Raw genomic sequence first — 22282 nt, forward strand, 5'->3', positions numbered from 1 at the left:
GAAGACATAGCAAAAAACAATAACAATAAAACTGTACCTCTGTTGTTGTTTTTTTCAAGTCAGTTTGATTCTTAACTATAATTCTTTAAAAACCCTCAAGACCTTAACATTTAAAGAAAACTTCAAGTATTATATTTATAATAACATATCTCTTACCTAATTAAAAAAAATAAAATCAGTATTATTTCTAATGGTTCATTATAATGATCTGTAAAAGCTCAGTGTATATAAATTCATGACATAAAGTTTTGCAATGTTGACCTCTAAAATTTAGGTCCTTAAAAAAAATGAGAAATTTACACTGCTTTTCAGGTTTGATCTATATAGTGTAAAATCCAGTACTCATCAGTGTATGAAATAGGTCCCTATGGGACTGACTAGAAGATAAGTTTTTTTATAATTAATCCAATTTCATGTTGACCTGTTGGCCACCATTTGATAAGACATGTACTCCCCAGAACTGTAGACTATCTTGGTCTTAAATCATATGCGAAAACACAGTTAACCTTATTTAAAGAAAAAAATTCTGATACAAATGACTAATAAGTTTTGGAAATCATGTAGATTATTATGAAGAACAATAATACAATGAAATGAAAAGCAAGAAAGCTCTAATGCTTTTGCAAAAGTTTCAAAGTTTTTTCACCCATTCCAATTCATCTACACGTTCTCTTTTTGCAGTGCTGCAATTACTTGTATATAAAAGCTCTTTCTGTTAATCTTCAACCTGAAAAGTAGTAAAATAACAAGCATAAAGGGGAATGGACATTTCAACCCAATGGCTCTCCAGTTTTTTCAAGCTTTTCATCTGCTCTCTTTTGAAGGTTTATCCCTTTCACGATTTCCCCCACTGCTATAGGCTCAAACCTTTATGAAATCTTAGAAATCATGACCCTACATATCCCTTATATGTAAAATTGTCTCAATAGCCTTTTAAAAAGTTACTACATTTGGATGAAAACTTGCTGAAGGCAGCTTGGTAGCACTCACCAAATTCATCGTTTCACTTCAATCAAAAACTGACTTCAGGGCTTCCCTGGTGGCGCAGTGGTTGAGAGTCCGCCTGCCGATGCAGGGGACACGGGTTCGTGCCCCGGTCCGGGAAGATCCCACATGGCGCGGAGCGGCTGGGCCCGTGAGCCATGGCCGCTGAGCCTGCGCGTCCGGAGCCTGTGCTCTGCAACGGGAAAGGCCACAACAGTGAGAGGCCTGCGTACAGCAAAAAAAAAAAAAAAAAAAACTGACTTCAATTTTGGCCATTTCACTTTGAGGAATATATTTATAACCTAACAAAATAATCATGGACACAGAAGTATGGGTATAAGGAAAGTCTAGTCATCTTAGCCTTGTTCATAATATTAAAAAAAAAATCCATAAACAACAACAAGGTCCTACCGTATAGCACAGGGAATGATATTTCAATATCCTGTGATAAACCATAATGGAAAAGAATATGAAAAAGAATGAATATATATGTATAACTGAATCACTTTGCTGTACAGCAGAAATTACCACAACATTGTAAATCAACTATGCTTCAATAAAACTAATTAAAAAATCAGAAACTACACAAATGTCTAATAAGATGGGATCGACAAGATAATTTATGGTATTTTACATTTATTCAGTGGACTAACGTGCAGGCAGTAAAAACGATTCAGTGCAGGGCAGAATAAGAATATATGATGACATAAAGTTTTGTTTAAGATAGACTGTTAGCAGTAAAAGTAGTTTTCAAGTAGAGTGTTGGTAAATATATTGCCATTTTTTGTAAAGCGGACATGTATATACAACAACCAAAAGACAATCTAACTTAAAAATCAGCAAAGGACTTGAGTTAGCTCTCCAAAAAGGTATGCAAATGGCCAATGAGCACATGAAAAGAGGCTCAGTATCATTAGTCATTAGGGTAATGCAAACCAAAACCACAGCGAGATACTACTTCACACCCACCCACTGCAATGGCTATTATTTTTTTTTTTTAAAAAAGGGAAATAGGAAGTGCTGGTGAGGTTGTGGAAAAATTGGAATGCTTATACATTGCTAGAGGGAATATAAAATGATTCAGTTGCTGTGGAAGGGTCATCTTAGCCATTGTGGTCCCTCAAAAAGTTAAACACAGAATTACCATATGATCCAGTAATTCCATTCCTAGATATGTACCCCAAAGAACTGAAAATAGGGAGTCAAATACTTGTACATGCACGTTCATAGCAGCACTAGTCAAGTGTCCATCAATGAATGAATAAGTGAATTGTGAGATATATACACACACACACACACACACACACACACACACGCACTGGACTATTACTCAGCCACGAAAAGGAATGAAGTATGATACATACCACAGTGTGAATGAACCTTGAAAACATTATGCTAAGTGAAAGAAGCCAGACGCAAAAGGTCACATACTGTATGATTCCATTTATGCGAAATAGCCACAGTAGGTAAATCCATGGAGATGATGCAGATTGGTTGTTGCCAAGGGCTAAGGGGGAAGGGCAGAATTAATGGGTATAGGACTTCCTTTTGGGGTGATGAAAATGTTTGGAACTAGAGGCGGTGGTTGCACAACACTGTCAATGTACTAAATGCCATTGAATTGTTAATTTTAAAATGGTTTTTTGTTATGTGAATCTCACCTCAGATTAAAAAATTATATATCTATATACACATATAATTTATATATTAATCAAATATATATCTGTATATATATATCATATTATATATATAAAACGAGAAGAGCACACAATATGTTAGTAGTTTTCCTGACTAATAGAATTGTAGATTTTTGTTTCCCTGCTTATTTGTTTTCTTTCAATGAACGCAAATTTCATTCACAATAATGGTAAACAAGTTTTTCAAAAGTGATTGTACTGTATTGCTATCCTTCCACTTCTGGAAGTTCATGCTGCAATTCTAAGGACACACAAGCAGTACACATTCTTCTGGCGCTTCCCAGCCTGTTAGAATCAGGTAGCTTATCACTTTCTAAATGATTGGCAGTATTTTAGTTTTGTTTTGTCAGCAAGTGTCCTGAGTCCAAGTAAACCTAAGGAGGAAGGCCAGAGAGGAATCACAGTGATGGCGGCGTGTGCTGACCTGCTCGAATATCCACAATTGTAGCCGAGGCAGGAGGACCCAGGCAGGAAGGTGAGGGCTAGGGAGGAAGCCTTCCAGCCCCTAGTTACTGTCCTTACAGAGAAGGGGAAGGAACTCGAAAGTTTTCTGCACCTGCTGCGAGCCTGGCACTGCTAGATCGTTGTGATGCTGCTTTTGGTCTTTGAGTGAGCCTCTGAGTCTTGATGGGCCTTTGCCCACTGCTCTGTGAAAATGCATAGGCGGGACTGCCTTAGAGCCTAGAGCCTTTTACCTCTAATGCGCTAGGACCCTACACTGGTGCCTTACTTTATTCTGTTGTCAGTCCCCAAAGCAATGGTACCTCTTGTTCCTCTTGTAAAAACAAACAAAGTCTGTCTGGTCCTTCTCAGCCTGAGTGCGCCTAGCCCACTCCCTATGCCCAAGTCCCAGCCAGGCAGACTCCAGATGGCAGAGCAAGACCTGAGCTTCCCTGAAATTTAGGCTGGGGAGTGGGGAAGAGGCTGCCGAGTCCTTGCTCTGAGTAGCCTGCAAGTTCTTACCCTTCACACCTTTGCGGGCATTACACTGAGTACTCTCTTACCCTCAACCGATAATTCTTTTGCTTTAGGACTTTCAATTTACTTACCTGGTTATGTTCAGAACACTTTATAGGATGATCCGTAGTTGAAACCCAGTGAACAAAAATATGGTAAAGGCTGAAACTAGAGATTCTATGTACCTCTAAGGAACTAAGTTTAATTCCACTTTAAAGCCTATTAATACAGTTGCAGTTATAAATGCGTTTGGGGTATGCCCTTTACCTAAAGTACCATCTCCAGCAAGGAGGTGAAGCAGTGGTCAGTTTTATTCCATTTAAGGCAGATCCTCTGTATCCATTCCTTTTTTACAAATAACTATCTCCTAATGCCCAGAATCCAGCCCACACAATCCTTGACTAGTTTCCAAAACCGTTGGCTGTAGCTTCTGTAAAGATTGACACACAATCTCTGCTAGAAAAAGCCCTCCCCAGATAAAGCTACTGGATTGAAGATGCCAAAATAGGAAGTTCCTCATTTTCACACAATGGATTACTTAAACATTTAGTTACTGCAGTAAGTTTATAGAGAAATAATTTGTTAGAGTAGTTTAAATAGTCAATAGTCAACCCAAGGGTCTTTCAGTTCTAATTCTACCTTCTTGTGTTATAAATGGCAGTATTTCAGTATTTTAATTTATCTTTTAAAAATGGACACTTCTTTCATGGAGCCAAAGAAATAGCCATTAAAAACCTGATTTATTATATCTTAAAAATCATTGTTAAAACGTTTCACAATAAGGATAGTCTTGGGGGAGGGGTCAATTTTTCAATATCTGCTAAAATTTTAAATGCACCTATCTGTTGACTCAGCAATTCTACTTCAAGGTATCTAGACCTACACAAGCCTAACAAAAATGTACGCAGACGTTCATTGCAGTATTGTTAGGAATAGCAAAAAATAGGAAGCAACATGAATGACCGTCAGTAAAAGTATGATCAAATATATCATGGGGTATCTATCATCCCATGAAATGTCACTTGTTTGAATTGTGTGACTAAAGAGAAAAAAAAAGTACATCATAAAAATTTACAAGAATCTCTTTAATCCCTTTTCACTGATTTTCTCACCACTACTTTCAGTCTCCACATACCTCACACCACAACTTAAAGGTCTATCATTATCCCTCATCTTATTCCAGATCTATATTACCACTTCCTTTTTCAGCAGGTGACCGATAAATACAGAAGGTTCAAACCAATGGACATGCCTAGAGACCTAAGTGATTAAATTTCCTGCTGGTAGATATGATTTCAGACTGAAACCCACTGGAAGGTGGGGCTATATATTCTGGAGTGTGGCTTGTTAAGTTATGCTTGTCATTCTTTGTCCTGTGCCACGGTGTATCGTTAAATAGCAGCATTCCTAGAACAGGGCCACATTTTGCCTTATTACTGCAGGGAGCAACTTGGCTTAGACCCAGGGAACTTCCCAGGTTCCGGCGAGCGTTAGCACTGCTGTTCACGTCTTTGCTATGAGGGGGACGAGAAATGAACCAGCTTGCATCTTTTGTTGCACAGGTATCCAAACCGTTTCCTGGCTTTTACATTGTTTTAAAAGCATTTCAAGAGTCATTTTAAAATGACAAAGCACAAATATGAAAAAATTTAAAAATAACCTACCACAACTTATTAAGCAAGCTAATTACTGGCCAATGGTTCACACTTGAGCAGCAGTTAATCCTGATTTAAGCTGTATTGAATTTGTGCAAATTTACAGTGATACCATCGTTCGCAAAAAGTAGCTGGCTGGTACTGAAAAAGAGCTATTTCAGGCCCTTTCAGAAGGCCTGTTGTACCAAGCAGACCTAGATTTGAACTTCTGTCACAGTTTGTGATGCCAAGCAAGGGAGTTGGCCACACTTTCCATTCAAAAATTTCCATCTTGTCTTCCCAGTGCAGTTTTCAACATAGCCAGATACTACCCTACCGTCTAAGCAGTACTTACAATCCCCCAGGCAGCGAGGGAAGTATTTGAACAGCTTCTGTCACACAGGCACTTTCCATCATTATCATTTAAGTCTTACCCCTGTGGTGCACAGCACACACACAAGATTTTTTTTCAGATTTCACTCTTAGAAAATTAATGAAAACAGAGCAAGTATCAACACCTGATGGAAGATCATGAGAACGATTACAGGCACTAACCAGCAACAGCTCCCAACCTTTAGGAGACAATTACTTTGGTTAAGTGTTAATCAGTATGCCGATTTTATATCAAGTTTTAAAATGCAGATGACTTAATACTAAAGTTTATACTGTTTAATCTTTTGATGTTAAGAAAATCTTTATACCCCATAGTGCTGTAACTATTTCTAGACATTAAAATAGTTCCTATGCATTAACTTAAAAAAAAATCTGTTATGCCTCCCACCTCCATTTACTTGAGTTTTGAACATCCAAGTTTCAGGGTATACTGTTGAAATAGTAAACAGAGCTAGTATGTTTTCAGATTGAAAAGGGGTTTTGTCCATGTCTTCCTGTCAAGATCTGAATCCAGTTAACCCAAAAAAACCTGTTCCCGCTCTCAACATCTCAACGGTAGCTGTCACAAGACACCCACTGAAGTTCCTTGAGGCAGAATTCATTTTAACTGGATCACCTACTAGCAATAAACAATGATTCTTTAGCTACAGCAAACTTCCATGTAAATGAGAGATAACTACTTGTTCCCCTTGACTAAAAAACCTGATAAATTTTGACACACTTTCAGCCCCTCTACTGCGGTCCTCTCCTTTAGCTTAGAAAACTTAAGTTTAGATTTATAATCACTATTCCTGCTTTTTACTTACATGTGCCTTGCTTTAGAAAACGATCTTGTTTATTTAATCCAATACTCTGAAAGCAAAATTAGTTTTTCCTGATTTATGTAAACAGCAGCCTATGAGAACACATGGAATGTTTCACAAAAATCTTTTTTTATCAGCCCATTAACCTATTTACAAGGGTAAAGTGAGTATTTTTTAAGGGATAAACTTTGCCCGCCCTTACACTTATTTAAATGATGTTGCTAAGAGGTATTAACTGAGAATAAGATTAAAATATGTATATAACAAAACCTTAAAATCTTAAGTGAAAGCCATTTAACTAATATTTAAAACCTCTGCAATTATTAGTTTATTAGTATCATCCAGGACTCAGATGTTCAGTATTCCTCCTGAAATTACATAAAACAAATGCAAATGGAAAGAATCCAAGTCAAAATTATATAACAAAACAGCACTCCATCACAAAAGCGTGTAAAATTACAAGAACGCTATTTTAAAACACTGGCACTTTAAGAGAACGATAATCTCAAAAACCACAAAATTGCCAAATTGTTCCCTAAACTGTTAAGCAGATAAACATATGACCCTGATGAATGAGCTTGAGTTTTGTAGAGAAAAATCAAATTCAAATAAATCAGGTAATTCACACTGAAATACAAAGCTTGTCTTCCTCCCTCATGTCTACTTCATTTATAAAGGGGCAAACCACAATATAGGAAAATATACCCAATTTAAAATGTGGTATACAATTTTAAAAGTTGGCCCATTAAAAATACCTTTAATGGAGGATCTCAAGTTTCCTAAACAATCCATATTTAGATAAATAGGAGAAGACATTTACAGCCAGCACTTTTTCTCCAGAGCCTTTGTTGGGACTAATTATCAACAACAACAAAAAAACGTAATATGGCAGTCTTGTATTTTAAGCTCACGCTTTTGGGGATACATTCTCAGTCTTAAACGTGGGAACTGCAAATATAACTGCCATTACATGGTAATGGGAGTTAAAGGATGTAGAGTCCTCATGTAAAGATCAGAACATACTTTTCTATTAGTCCTTCAAGGACAGACTTTCAAAATGTTTGATTCTAATAATCCCGTGCTGTGAGTAGATTGGTTACTCTTCACTTTGTAAATGAACCTGGGCTATGTGACATCTGATATCAACCGATCAAGATTTGAGTTTCAGTTATGGATGAAAACTGTCTCAATTAAACTTTTATTACCCTCATCATGAGTATGCAGGGTGTGTACACAAAAGCTTTTTATCAGCTAACTATACGAAAGATAAACACTGTAATAATTCGTGTGATCCAAAATGGGCAAAAGCAAAAGACTAGCTTCCCCTTAGGAAGAAAATTTTCAGACCTATGAAAAGGACAACAATACTAATAAAAAAAATTGTATTTACTTAGAAGCATTCAGAATGTCAACAAAACAGCTGCAACTTTTCTTTTTTTTTTGCAATTACAGAGTGGTATTCAGTTAACAGAACAACAATTATTTCGTATAAGCTGCATCAGAGACAACTGAAGATGAAAAAACTACCATCCCCATATATAACTAATTTGTGCTGTGCACCAACAAGAACCTGCTTTAAATTTCCATGCCAATTTACAACCCCCATACTGTACCAGGCAAGGTTAGTGGCTATTGAAAATACCACCAGGACAGGGCTATCTAAAGACACATTCGGTAGTGTGTTAACTATACAAAAAAAGACACTGTACAGTTTAAAAACAAATCTTACACAGCCTTACATTTCAATTTTTTTCTTTAAAAGGAGTGAGTTGTGTACAGGGGGGTTAAATGCTTTATAGACAAGAAAAAAAAAACTGCGCTAGAACCAACTTATTCATCATCATCATCTTCTTCTTCCTCTTCATCCTCTTCATCCTCCTCCTCCTCCTCATCCTCTTCATCTTCCTCATCTTCCTCCTCTTCCTTCTTTTTCTTGCTTTTTTCAGCCTTGACGACTCCCTTTTTTGCTGCATCAGGCTTCCCTTTAGCTCGGTATGCAGCAATATCCTTCCAAAATAAAGGCAGGAAGAAAGTGGTTGGAAAGACAAAACAGTTAAGGAGAGAAATAAAAGTAACATGGCAAAACTTTATGAAAAAACAAGGACTCAGATACACTAAAATAACACATTATCTGCACTCACATCTGTGGACTTTCAGAAACACACGTAAAAATATTATAATTGTAAATAATCCGTAACTCATGGAATGACACGGTTTGACATTAGCATTGTTATGCCTCACTGAAGTACAACCATGTACCACATCCCAAGTTCAGTTTATTAAAACTAGAATGTAGAGACTGATTAAAGGGTAGACACTGCCACCTTCTGAATGCAAAAACGCATTCTACAGGTTTATACTGTCAGACCCTAATCCATAGTAGAAAATCTTGTCTTAAAAAAAAAAAAAGTTATTTGCCACTGAGCATGCAATTAGGTTAAGAAACATCTAGAAATAGATACATTTCTCCAAAATGACTAAATACGCTAAACTCTAACTTTACTTTTAATATTTCAATTCAAAGTATAGAGGCTACAGCTTTTTCTTATTTTATTATATCAATTTACTATACAGATCAACAAACTCATAACTTTCTAAGTTTTTTTTTTTAAATCTAAGGGAGGGAAAACATAAATGTTTCAGGGTGTTTATGAACAATACAGGTTACGTTACTTGGTCCAGCCTATTTTTATGTTGTGTGCCTGATCATTTAAAATACTTAAATCATCTGACTCAAAGTGACTACCAAAATCTTCATAAATCTGGATACCGGAGAATAACAAAACCACCCGAGTCAAATAATGTTAAGTCAAACAACACTAACAATTTATTTGATCTTCTACATTCTTTAAAACATGGAAAGGGACTTAAGAGTACAGCCAATGGCACGCTGAATAGCTGTTATACTTAAAACTGCATTACACCTCCAACTCTTAGGAATCATAATAGGAGATTAAGATGCAGTACCAAGGACAGTCATCCATCTAACACCTGGCACACCCTTTCATCAGGACACCAAGCCAATCCATACTTACCTTTTCGTACTTTTCCTTCAGTTTAGCAGCCTTCTTCTCATAAGGCTGCTTGTCATCTGCAGCAGTGTTATTCCACATCTCTCCCAGTTTCTTTGCAACATCACCAATGGATAGGCCAGGATGTTCTCCTTTGATTTTTGGACGATACTCAGAACAAAACAAGAAAAAGGCCGAACTAAAAAGAGAGATTTAATTTTAGAATTGTAGGTTTACTAACAACTGTGTTGTATTGCTGTATAAAAGCTGCTTCTAATTTCTACCACATATTTCACAGGATATAAATATTATGAAACGCTAAATATCCCTCATTAAATTTAATTTACACAATGATCTAACTTATGACACCACTAGCGGAACATACACTATTTATTAGCGTTCCAAAAGAACATTCTGCAAATTACTCTCAGACTGATGGTATTTCTCAGGAAAGAAAAGAATTAAAATTACACTTAGGAGATATATTGGGTGAAGGAGGCCAGAATCCAATTCCACTGCTCTAACTAAAACTGCCATCCAACAGGAATTTTATTTACAAAATTTAAACATACCAATGTGAGTTAGCGAAGAAACTCTGATTACGGACTCCACAAGGTGGCTTGCTAAATTTGTCTGATTCTACTGCAAAACACTCCTTGAAAATAAAAACGGGCAAGATACTTACGGAGGCCTCTTGGGTGCATTGGGATCCTTGAACTTCTTTTTTGTCTCCCCTTTAGGAGGGATATAAGTTTTCATTTCTCTTTCATAACGGGCCTTGTCCGCCTTTGCCATGTCTTCAAACTTTCCTTTCTCTTTAGCAGACATGGTCTATAAAATAATAACTCGTAAACTTAACTCGACAACGAAGTTTTAACAAGTTGTACTCTTAAGTATTAAAATGAACAAAACCAGTGTCCTTTGCTGAACATTTAGCAGCCTGTTCCAACACCACCACTCGCATGATGCAAACTGCACCGAGGCTTTTTAAAAATCCCCATTTGGACTTCACCCTTTAGTACCTCCTTAGTATTTGTGTTAAGCCCTCTTACCTTCCACCTCTCTGAGCACTTCTTAGAAAACTCTGAGAAGTTGACAGAAGCATCTGGGTGCTTCTTCTTGTGCTCCTCCCGGCAAGTTTGCACAAAGAATGCATATGATGACATTTTGCCTCTCGGCTTCTTAGGATCTCCTTTGCCCATGCTTAATTATTTTTCTAAAAAATAAATGAAAGTGTAATGTTAACAATGCAATTCACGGCATTTAAGAGCACTCTAACTCCTTGGGGAGGGAATGAAAAGCAAGGCACTGGTTGTTTAACCCGGCAGTGGCATTAACCCCTCATAATACCAGAGAAAATGGCAGTGATAGTCAATTCCTAGAAAAGGCTACACCAGGCGAAAACCGGTCCTTGAGTGTGATCTCCAAAAAGTGGACACACAGTGGTATACTCACACGGCGCTTGTTACTTCGCTGCCTGTATCTGTTCTGGGTGAATACCCAACCGGTCATTTAAAAGAAACGAAGAATTAAATGCAAAAAAACCCGTTTTCAATCAACAAAACCAAAGGTCAGAAAAGCGACGCTGCCGATTCACGGCTCTGCGCTACGTAAGGAACAAATAGGTGAGAGCCAAAGCGGGCAGACCTCTCCGGATCGCGGGCCAAGTCCGCGGCTCACCTAAAGCTGTCCCAGGGATCACTGTAAATACTCTCGGCATAAAAGTTTGCCGGGGGGAGGGAGCGGGAGGCCCGCTCGGGCCCGGGCTGGGGGATGGCGGCGCTATCTGCGCGGCTGCCACCGCCAGGCAGCTTCCTTTGCTATCGGCTTGGCCCCGAGACGCATTTCGGTTCTGACTAAACACGTCCGGTCTGAAGTTTCTTCGAGTAAACAAGGATGAGGGACAAAAGCCACTCCTGCTCGCTGCTCGGGCTGCCCCCCGCCCCCACCAGGGCAGTATTTTTTTTTTCCGAGCCGTGGAAGTCGGGGCGACGCGCGGGGCGGGCGCCGCACACCTTCCCGCCACCGGCCCCCCCCGGGCCGCCCGCCCACTGCGGGGCCGCGAGGGGAGGCCGCCCGGGACGGCGGGGCCGCGGCTCGGCCTCCGGGCCCGGCTCCCCGCCCCGCGCGGCGCCGCCACGTGCGCCCGGCCGCCCGCCGCTCGCGCAGGCCTGCCGGCCTCCCCCATTTTGTCGGCTCGGCGGAGGGAGCAGCCCCGCTCGAAATGGGGGCTGGCTCCGCCCGCGGCCGCCGGGGCCGGCGCGCACGGAATGGCCGCTGCGCGTCTTCCCCGCCTGCGCCGCCGCCGCCGCCGCGAGGGCGAGCGCGAGCGAGAATATGGCTCCTTCCCTTTGTGTGTGTGTGTGTGTGTGTGTATATGTGTGTGTGTCTGTCTGTGTGTGTGTGTGCGCGAGTGAGTGTGTGAGAGTGTGAGTGCGAGCGCAGGCGGGCGGGGTGCGCGCCGCGCTCTGGCGCACACACTCGGCCATGACGGCCGGGGGGAGGGGCGGGGGGCGCGCAGCCGGACCCTCCCCCCGCCCGCCGCCCGCGGGGGGGCCGCCCCGGGAGGCGCCCCCGGCCCGCCGCTCCCCTTCTCCCTCCGCGCGGGCCGCGCGCCCCGCCGCCCCCGCACGGGCGACGCGGGGCTGTGAGAAGACGAAAAAAAAAGTTGCCTCGGAACTGCTGCGCCCAGCTCCCCCGCCCGCGCCCGCCCGCCTTGTTTTCTCTCCAGCCAGCAGCGCCGGGCCGAGTCAGCCATGTTCCAGCGAGCGCCGCGGCGCCGCTCCCCCCGCCGCCGGGCCGCCGCCGCCGCCGCCGCGCCCGGGCACTGGCTCGGGCTCGGGCTCAGGCCGGCGGGCCCGGCCCCGCGCCGCCGCCCCCGGCCCCGGCCCCGCGCCGCCGCCGCCCGCCCGCCCGCAGCGCCCGCCGCCCGCGCTTGCCCGCCGCCGGCGCCCGGCTCTGCGGCGGCCAATGCAGCCGTGAAGCGCCGCCCGCCCGCCCGGCGGCCCGCCGCCCCCCGCGCACGCCGGCCGCCCGAACGCTCGGCCCGGGGGCCGAAAACACGTTAAAAAATTTTTTTAATGAAAAAAAAATTTTTTGCGCCAGTCAGCGCGGACGCCGCCGGGGGTGGAAACTCGCGGGGCTCGGGGCTCGCGGCGCCTCCGGCGGCCCGGGGGCCGGGGCTCCGGCGCGCGGCCGGGCTCCCGGCGCCCGAGGGGAGGCTCGCTCCGTGCGCAGTTCCCCCCACGGTCCCCCCTCATTTGCCTTTGTGTGGATCCTGACCCGCCGGCTCCCGGCCGCGGGGATCCGGCCGCCGCGCGGGCTGGGGAGCTGCCGGAGGCGCTCTCCCCGCCGCGGCGCTGCCCCAGACTCACCCTCCGCGAGGCACAGAGTCGCCCAGTGCCCGTCCGGCTCTCACTTGCCCCGGCGCTGTCTCTATGGAGCTCAATGTACTGCAATGGCTGTGAGAGCGGGAGCCAGACGCAGCCTCCTCACTCTCTCCGCTCTGTAACATTACTCTCCAGCCAGCGCGGCTCCTATTGGCTACCGCCAACTCACGGGGCTCGCTCATTGGCCCGATACCTCCCATTGTCCTGACCAGAGCCCGTTTGCTATTGGCTGTCTCCGGGGACACGTCATCAAGGATTGAAACAGCGCGCAAATCTGAATGTGTGTGTATGCCGGGCAAAGAGGCTGAGGCGGGAGAGGCAGAGGCAGAGGCAGCAGCTGCTACGGGAAAGCAGAGCTCTATGGTGTATGTGTGCATGTGTCTAACCCAAGCCAGCCCCACGCCCGAGCGGCCGCCCGAGCGAAAAGGACCTGACTTTTCCACAAGTGTCTCCAGCTCCTCAGGCAAAAGAGACACCCACAGGCCTCCCCCCCCTTCTCACCCCAAACTCACTTCCAAAGCCGTTAAGATAAGAGGCCCCAGACTTTTTAACAGACCTTCAAAAGTGAGAGCGACACGATGAGATCACGGCCCCTGAAAACCGGGGTTTCTGCTCGTGCAGAGGGGCGAAGGCAGCCAAGATTCGAGCTCCTCAGCAACACATGGTTGCATTACACTCTAGATCTCTGGGAAGGCAGGGCTTTTCCTATAAGAAAGTGACACGATCCAGTCAGCCGGCTTTAAAACACCCCTTTTCTGGGCTCCTAAACCCGTACCGTCAGGCTTGCTGAGCAGCTGAAACCTTGACTCACCGAACAGGCATTTAGTTTCACCCTTTTTCTTGGTTTGATCGAGTTTCACAGCTCGTCTAGAACTTTTTATTTAAATACAAAGCACGGTCTCAACTTCCTGGAAATCAAATGATTATTCCATGTAATTAAAGCACACAGCCACTTCGTTTTGATATGGGGTACTCTAGCAGGAAATGTTCGCGAGGGCCTGCTAGAATTAGCAAATTCATTAGAGACCACCTTTTTAACTGTTGGGCTGTTTTATTTGACTCGGTGTGGATTACTGTTATAATCAAACGAATCCTTGTGATGCTATCTTTCCCTCCCATCACACCACTTAGTGCATCCATGTAACTGCTCTAGGATTACAGGAGTTGTAGGTATATTGTTACCCGGAGGATTAGATAGAGGCAGAGAGTGTGTTTCTCTAACTCACCAAGCTGGCGGTATTAACAGCCATACTTATTATGTCTGTAAAGAAAAATCTGCTAGCTATAATAGCCAGTTCTGAAGACTCTACGGTTATATCAGCCCTTTATGAAACTATTATCTATTCCTCTGTAGCCTGAGCAGACCACACCCCTATTCAGTTATAACAGACTTCCCTTTTTTTCACTCTCTGATGGTATGTTTATACACTTCTAAACCCACCAGCCAATTCCTCCAAATGTAACACACCAAAGTTAAAATCACTCATTTTACTATGTTAATTTTATTTCATATATCCAGTCTAAGCATCCATAACATAATGTATTTGCTCAAATTTATTGAGCTATTTGAGAATAGACTTAGAGATAACCTCTCCTGTCCTTTGATGTTAATGTTTATTCCTTTTATTAAAAAAATACATAATTGGTCTCAAGGATTATAGTCTTGGTGAATGGACAATGCATGTCATATGAACATGAAAAAGTATGATATTAAGACTATATAAACTAGTATAATGTACACTCGGCGTTTAAAAAGCAAACATCTAAAGTTAACTGTTATATTGTTACCTTCACACATATTTACTCTCCTTTACTTCCCTCTATTAATCAAATTTTATGCTTACTTTAAATCTAGGTATTTATTTCAATTGTTTTATCTTCTCGATGACTATATTACAAAATATTCATGAGAATTATCCACACTTTAGATGGCATCCGTGATATCCAAATTTGAATATTATCTGAAGATAGCACTAATCGGTATTTTCCAGGAGCAGTGTTGGGTTTGCCCTGGTACAACCACTTTTTTAGGTTCTTTTACCAGTTGTCTCTAATAGCTTACTCCTGCTAGGGTAAGTTTATGGTCACAGAACAACTCAAGAGCAATGGGTCCACACAGGTGTCTATTTCAGCAGGATGGTATGGTGAATTACAGGCACCGGATTTAAATAGACCTGGGTTCAAATCCCAGCTCTGCTACTTACTAGCTGTATGATCTCTGGCAAGGTTTTTTTTTTTGTTTTTACTCCTTTGTGCTTCCAATCTCTCAGCTATAAAATGGAAGTGATCACGGGCTTGTTGTAAAGATTAAACTTTTTCTTCAAAGGTTTAAAATTATGTTATGCAGACCTCTTCAAACCCATGACTTAGAAAACATCAAGTGCAGTTAGTTAGCCTTGAGTTTTTCTTCATATTTTAATTTTATATGAGGGCAGTGGTTGCAAATTAAGTTGTGTTTTTTTTTTTTTAATTTTAGCCTCAGACAGCACTAAATCCTCATCCGGTCTAGTGATGGTGCCTTCAGTTATTCCCAAGTATAACAGAGGCCCTGTCACAGACCATTAAAACCTGCACTTCTAGGCACATTTCTCTTATTTGCTTTTTGTAATACAAAGGGAGGAACATAAAAAGGAGAGAAACTTTTTAAGTGAACTCTACAACTTCTAGCTCTAACCCTGCAACCTTAACCTAACCTGCAACCTTAACCCAACCCTGAACTTACGTTCGCTTATTTTATTATATTAGACCCTCTCCTTCTTCAACATGAATCATTAGCCACAAATTGGCATATATTTTACTTTAGGGTTATTGGGTGTTTTAATCCCAACTTACGAAGTTATCTAATTCAAAAAGCCTGAACACTCTCTCCCATGCCCAATTTAGCCGACTAAATTACAGATCGTCACGAATATGGGTTATACCCCTCCTGGAGCCTGCCTCTAGGATAGGAGAAGCGCCTCTCTTCTGGAATCTCAAAATATTCTGTACGTTAATTACTGTGCTCACAATTGTAATTATCCAGTTATATGTCTGTTTGTCCCACGGCAATGCACCCCTTAAAGGCAGGAATCCTATCTTTGCAACCCAAGCACCTAGCAGGGTGCCTGGCATACAGCAAGCAGTAAATAAAGTCTGTTGAATAAATGATTTAACAGCTGAAAGCGTACTTACTGCAAATTATTGTTTTAATCTTCCTCTTCCATCTTTGGCGATAAACATTGGGGTATTTCTAAATCAGAAGGCATGAAAATAGAACAATAAGTAAATGTTAGGATTAATATTGAGGAGAGATGTCAACTGCACCTCATTCTTATAACTTAAAAAGAGGAAGATGGAGTTGGGGGCTAGGGGCAATCGCAAAGAAAGACAAACGCATATATTTGTAGTTATTTACCAGCTCCCAACTAGGCCAAGGTTATTCCTAGTTGGATACAGTGAACTACGGCAAGCCAAATAAGAATTTATCACAGAAAACTGCAAGAATGTCTGCCCAAAGGTTGTTTCCAGTGGGCCTTTGAAACAACTCTAACGTAAAAAAATACAAAAAGCAGACAGGGGGCTGTAAGTCTTTGGCTGGAGGATATTGATTCCTCCTCATGCAATGAAGCCTAAAGTCAAGTTATATGAATTCTCTGTTGTCTCTCCTTCCTAAAAAGGGCCAGTTTCTGAAAAGGAATAGAAATTGTAAACCGAAATGTCTGACGAGGCCAACCACACTAAGGGTCCTGTACACTTAAAACCTTCTTCTTCTTCTTTCTTTTTTTGGATGCTGACAATAAAGGAGAGGAATTCAGGTAGAGAAAAGTGTACAGGTTGTGACCTAGGACACTGAGTCCCACCCCTCAATCTACCACGTGTGCCCTCGGGTAGCCACTAAGGTCTGTGCTCATTTCCCCAACTCTTGCTTAGAGGTAGCGATGCTTCATCTCACTTGCAAGGACATCACAGGATTAAACAGACGGGCACAAAGAGAGACCCGAGGAAGGCAGAGAGGTGGTGTTATTATATCTGTCAGCGCGTGGGGAAGGGGAACCTTGTCCTGGGCTGCTTAAGTACTTCTGCCTGGGCCTGAGTCTTCTGTGCCAATGTGGCTTGCAGGTGGGGAAATCAGTGGCTTCAGCTGTGGGCAGCACTGATGGCTGAGGCAAAGAAAACGGTATGGGAGTGATTTTTTTTTTCCTGGGCTGCGCTCTGCAGCTTGCGGGATCCCGGTTCCCTGACCAGGGATTGAACCCCAGCTCTCCACAGTGAAAGCACAGAGTCCTAACCACTGGACCACCAGGGAATTCCCGGAAGCAAATTTATACCAATAATATCTCTAGAATTGTAATATTTCACTGGTGAGTAAGGAAGAAAAATTACCTTTTCTTAATAAGGTTCCTGTTCTCTGGTTAACCAAAGAATGGTACACATGAAGAGGGGGACACCCATTAGTAAAAGCTTTTATAAAATGGTGATCTAAATTCAGAAAAGATCAGTGTTTTACGTCTTGATCTCAAGAGCCACGTCAACAGGCCAAATTCAGGTGCCATAAACCTTAAAAACAAATGTCTTAGCTCACCTGCTAGGATGGCTACGATCGAAAAGACAGACATGGGGAGCATGAGTGAAAAATGGAGAAATTGGTGGCATCATACACTGCTGGTGGGAATGTAAAATGGGGCAGCCGATTTGGAAAACAGTCCGCCAGTTCCTCCCAAGGTTAAACATAGAGTTACCACATGACCCAGCAATTCCACTCCTAGGTATGTACCCAAGAGAAATAAAAACATGTCCACACAAAAACCTGCACATAAATGTTCATAGCAGTATTATTTGTAATAGTCAGAAAGCAACCCAAATGTTCATCAACTGTTGAGGGGATGAATAAAATGTAGTGTATCTTTGTGATTGAATATTATTCGTCGATAGACTGGAATGAAGTAGTGACACATGGTACAACATGGATGAACCTTGAAAACATTAGGATAAGTGAAAGAAGCCAGACACACACAAAAAACCCCACACATTGTAAGATTCCATTTATATGAAATGTCCAGAAGAGGAAATTTATAAAGACGGAAAGTAGATTAGGGGTAGCCAGGGGTGGAGGATGGGGGGAAGGGGGGGTAACTGCTGGTGGGTGTGGAGCTTGTTTTAAGAAGATGAAAATGATTTAAAATTAGATCATAGTCATGGTTGCGCAACTCTGAAGACACCAAAAATCATCAGCTCGTACGTATGTGAATTATCTCTCGATAAAGCTGTCTTTTAAAAAACGAATTAATGTTTTATGAAACAAACACAGAAAGGGACGACGGATCGCTACCCACTTGCTAATTTTGCCCCGTACTTTCCTGTTGCCTCTGGTGTTTAACACCTCCTGAAAACGATGCTCTTCCTCTTCATTCGGTGGAAATTTCTTCTATTAGTGGAGTTATATAGTCTGTGCTTAAAGTGTGTTTTTGCTACAAAATTATGTTAAAAGAGCACTCTCCAGGTGTACCTTGGGCGGTTTCCCACGAGCGCCTGAGGTGACTGTACTGTTGGCTGAGCCATGAAGTGTTAGGTCAGACGGTGCAAACTGGCAGGCCTCTGGCTTACGTGACCCTCAGATGTGCCATTTGGTTAACATGGTGTTTTTAAAAAGTTGGATTTTTTTTTTCACATTAAAAAAAATCCAGATATTTGGCTTCTTTTGAAAAATCAGAGATCCGATAACCTTGGCTCCATGGCTGGGCAGGGTGACGACGCTGTTGAGTGAACAGGGGCCGCCTCCCTCAGCGGAGGTGTGTTCTGTCTTCTGCGCAGCCCCACTGTTCCCTAAGCATCTGGCCTGCCGTCTTGCCTGCCTGCCTCCTGTGGACATCTGAGTTTTGCCAGTCCTGAGTTGGGTCCTTAGAATTTCAGGACTACGACCTGCGATTCTGAAACGTTCTTCCTCAGAGACTCTTTTCGTAGGAAACACTTATTATCATCACACAGAACACAGAGTGGGAAACTGAACTAGAGGGATCCCTCAGGTGAGGAACAGAGCATTTTTGGTGCTGTCACAGGTAGCATGTACTCCTGATGTGAAACAGAGAGTCTGGCTGTGCTGCAGACAAAAGTAAGCTTTATTTATCATGTCTCTCCTATATGCTGAGCACTTTACACAGATAATTTTGTTTGGTCCTCACGGTGATCCTATAGGCCAGGACGCTTACCTCTCTTCTACAAATAATTCTAAGGAGCTCAGAGAGATCCCTTAAGTTGTCCAAGGTCACACTGCTAGTGAGAGAGTAATAGTAAACCCAGTTCTGACTCCAAAGCTGAAGTTTTCTCCACTAAGCCGCATGACCTTGCAGTTATTAGCCTAGCTAATAAAATAAAAAATGATCACATTTTCCCACCTAAATGTAACCCATATCCTCAAGGGAATCTGACGTGAGTTTACAGCCTCAACTCTCAAGATTTCTGAATAGGACACATACATTTTGCATATATAAAACTTGAAAAAATTTATGGGAATTCCCTGGTGGTCCAGTGGTTAGGACTCCGAGCTCTCACTGCCAAGGTTCGATCCCTGGTCAGGGAACTAAGATCCTACAAGCCGCGCGGTGTGGCCAAAACAAAACAAAACAAATTTATGGGACTTCCCTGGCGGTCCAGTGGTTAAGACTTCACGCTTCCACTGCAGGGGGCGCGGGTTCGACTCCTGGTCAGGGAACTAAGATCCCACAAGCTGAGTAGTGTGGCAAAAACAACAAACTTGAAAACAGTTTCATGAAACAATACCTACCATTGTGATGGAGTCTGACATTTTTTTTTCTTAAAATCCTAAGTTTACTTTCCAACCTGCCAATGGGCTCTGCAGTTTGCAAAACATTGCATTAAAGCCCGAGTAAAGAAGCCCCGTTTCCCATCAAGGGTAACTTCAGCCCTAAGTGACAAGTGTGGGTGCTGCCAGCTGATGGGATGGGACTGAAGGGAGGAAAGGCCAGGACAGATACCTGGAATCCAGGACCTGCGGCCAGAGCTCCCGAGCACACTCAAGGAGGCTGGTGCCAAAGCTGTGGACCGTCCCAAGTCCAGAGAAACAGTCTGGAGGCAGGAGAGGGGAGTGCCTTGCTCTGCCTGGGAGACCAAGACAAAATCAGGCGCTCCTGGCCTCCAGGAAATGCAAAGAAGACATCTGAAAATCCCCCGAGGCCTAGGAGAGAAATCCTAGCAGACCTGATAAACACCTTCCTCACCTGGGTGGGGTTCACCACCTTGGATTTGTCTTTGTCAGAGGCCAGACAGCAGGAGTCTCTCTGCCAGGGGAAGCTGCATCGATGGGAAGATGGCCTCAGCTCCCCAAAAGACAGCCTTTTGTTTAAAACACAGCACCCAAAATGGCTTGTGGGCTAAATAGAGGGTGACTGCCAGCCCACACCTGTTGTTCATGAAGGTGTTAAAAAAAAATCAACAACAATGAAAAACCTGTATGCTTATTTTGAAAGGTTGCTGTTGATCCTTGTTCTAAGGTTTCCTTTTGCTTTCCAAGAACGGAAATAAGGAAGTAGGAAGGAGATAGCATGATTTAGTATACTCTAACAAAAGTACTACCAGCAAATTGATAGTCACATTGAGGAACAGAACTCTGCCTTGGAAACATTCATGGCATTTGACCAGTGATTTTGCTTCAAAGAATACTAAGAAAATAACCAGAAATAAGTAAAAGGCACAAAGATGTGAGTAAGAATATTAATTGCAGAATTATCTATAATGTGTCAACAACCCAGATGTTCAATGAGAGTGGCTTGGTTTAATAAGTTTGGGTCCATCCTCATGACGGATTATGCCACTATCAAATTGTTATGAATACTAAATTTAATGCCACGTAAAAATATTCATATTACCTTATCACGACAAAAACTATTTTCAGAAGGATCCCTGGTTTGAAAGAAAGGTGTGTATGTGAATCCAACAAAGATTGGAAGAATATACTAAAAAACGTTAATAGTGTTTATTTCAGGTGAAAGGTAGGCTTGGTTTTCTCCTTAGACTCTTCAATATTTCCTTAGTTTTCTACAATTTATGCTACTTCTAAAATTAGAAACAAAAAGTCCAATTTTTTTTTTTTTTTTTTTTTTTTTTTTTTTGCGGTATGCGGGCCTCTCCTGTTGCGGAGCACAGGCTCCGGACGCACAGGCTCAGCGGCCATGTCTCACGGGCCCAGCCGCTCCGCGGCATGTGGGATCTTCCCAGACCGGGCCACGAACCCGCGTCCCCTGCATCGGCAGGCGGACTCTCAACCACTGTGCCACCAGGGAAGCCCAACTCCAATTTTTTAAGAGAAGAAATTTGCTAATAGAAGACTGAAAGATTTAGATCATTTAAAGAAATTCAGACCTCGTCGTTACTCTAGAAATTCTTCCCTGTAAAGAGATATACACTATATATAAAAACATGCACATTTACCATGGCCCTAAAGTTAAGGTGTCTCCACTGTCATCCAAATACAACCACCCTGTTAACACAAATCAAAATCAGGTATGTGCTAGGAGGAAAAGTATCAGTGTTTACATGAAAACCTTGTTACCTCTCATCACTACTGCTGTATCTTCTTTAATCACTATTCCTTCTTTTCCCGTAATTCAGTCCTGAGTCATCTTCTCTCTGCTTCTCTGCTCTCTTAGAGACCCCCGTGACCAACTCCATGTGGAGTTTTAACCTCCATTTCTATGTAAATGACTCTAAGTTTCCCTTCCAGCCTTAGGCTCTATCCTGGACCCCACCACGTACCAGTTTCTCAAAGCTCACAGGTTTGCTCTCTAAGCCAGACCCCTTTCTGATTTCCCTACTTGCCGACTTCCCACACCAGCTCCAGTTCTAGGAGTCTAATTCTCCTTCTTCCTCTTCTCTCACATCAAATTCTGTAACATCTATGTCACAGTACTTTTGAATCAACGCCCCACACCTTTATTTTCATTTCTATTGCCCCCAACTCTAGTTCTGGCCTTTGTTATTTTGTGGTTAAGAATAGTGGCTTTGGAACCAGACACTACTAGGTTAAAATCCTGGCCTTTGCACTAGCTAGCTGTGTTACCTTGGGCAGAGTGAATTAACTTCTCTGAGGCTCAGCTGCTTTTGTAAAATGATAGTACCCCTTTCAAAGGGAAGTTGTGAGTTTAAATTAGCTCATATACATAAAGAGCTGAGCCTAGTATGCAAATTGCTTAGAGTTCTGTAAATGAGCACCAGATGTTGGCTGTTTATTTTAGATTATTTTAAAAACTGGTATTATTAATATTTTCCTAATGCATAAAGCTCCACCACTGCTTAAAAACTTTCCATTTAATTACAACATTTTCTCCCCAATTAACTACAAAATCCTCACCTGGCCTTCAAGGCCTTCCCTAGTCAGGCAGAAGGTCTCCCTTGCTTTCCCTCCCACTGCTCTCCTAATTT

The 22282-nt window shown here is 42.6% G+C and overlaps 1 protein-coding gene across 3 annotated transcripts; it reads right to left on the reverse strand.

The window, feature by feature from the left end:
• Positions 1-7836: 7836 nt before the first annotated feature.
• Positions 7837-13551, reverse strand: HMGB1 (high mobility group box 1). Of its 3 annotated transcripts, none has more exons than XM_059995971.1 (5): positions 13425-13551; positions 10532-10695; positions 10165-10310; positions 9504-9678; positions 7837-8475 (listed from the first exon to the last, which is right to left on the reverse strand). In XM_059995971.1, exons 2-5 carry the CDS (start codon positions 10679-10681, stop codon positions 8299-8301), a joined length of 648 nt encoding a protein of 215 aa, XP_059851954.1. In that variant the 5' UTR covers positions 10682-10695; positions 13425-13551; the 3' UTR covers positions 7837-8298. The 3 variants fall into 3 exon arrangements, with proteins under 3 accessions (XP_059851954.1, XP_059851953.1, XP_059851951.1); XM_059995970.1 differs by lacking the exon at positions 13425-13551 and adding an exon at positions 12744-12889; XM_059995968.2 differs by lacking the exon at positions 13425-13551 and adding an exon at positions 10935-11631.
• Positions 13552-22282: the final 8731 nt, after the last annotated feature.

The sequence above is a fragment of the Delphinus delphis genome, chromosome 18 (genome assembly GCF_949987515.2).
Source record: "Delphinus delphis chromosome 18, mDelDel1.2, whole genome shotgun sequence".
Classification (NCBI taxonomy): domain Eukaryota; kingdom Metazoa; phylum Chordata; class Mammalia; order Artiodactyla; family Delphinidae; genus Delphinus; species Delphinus delphis.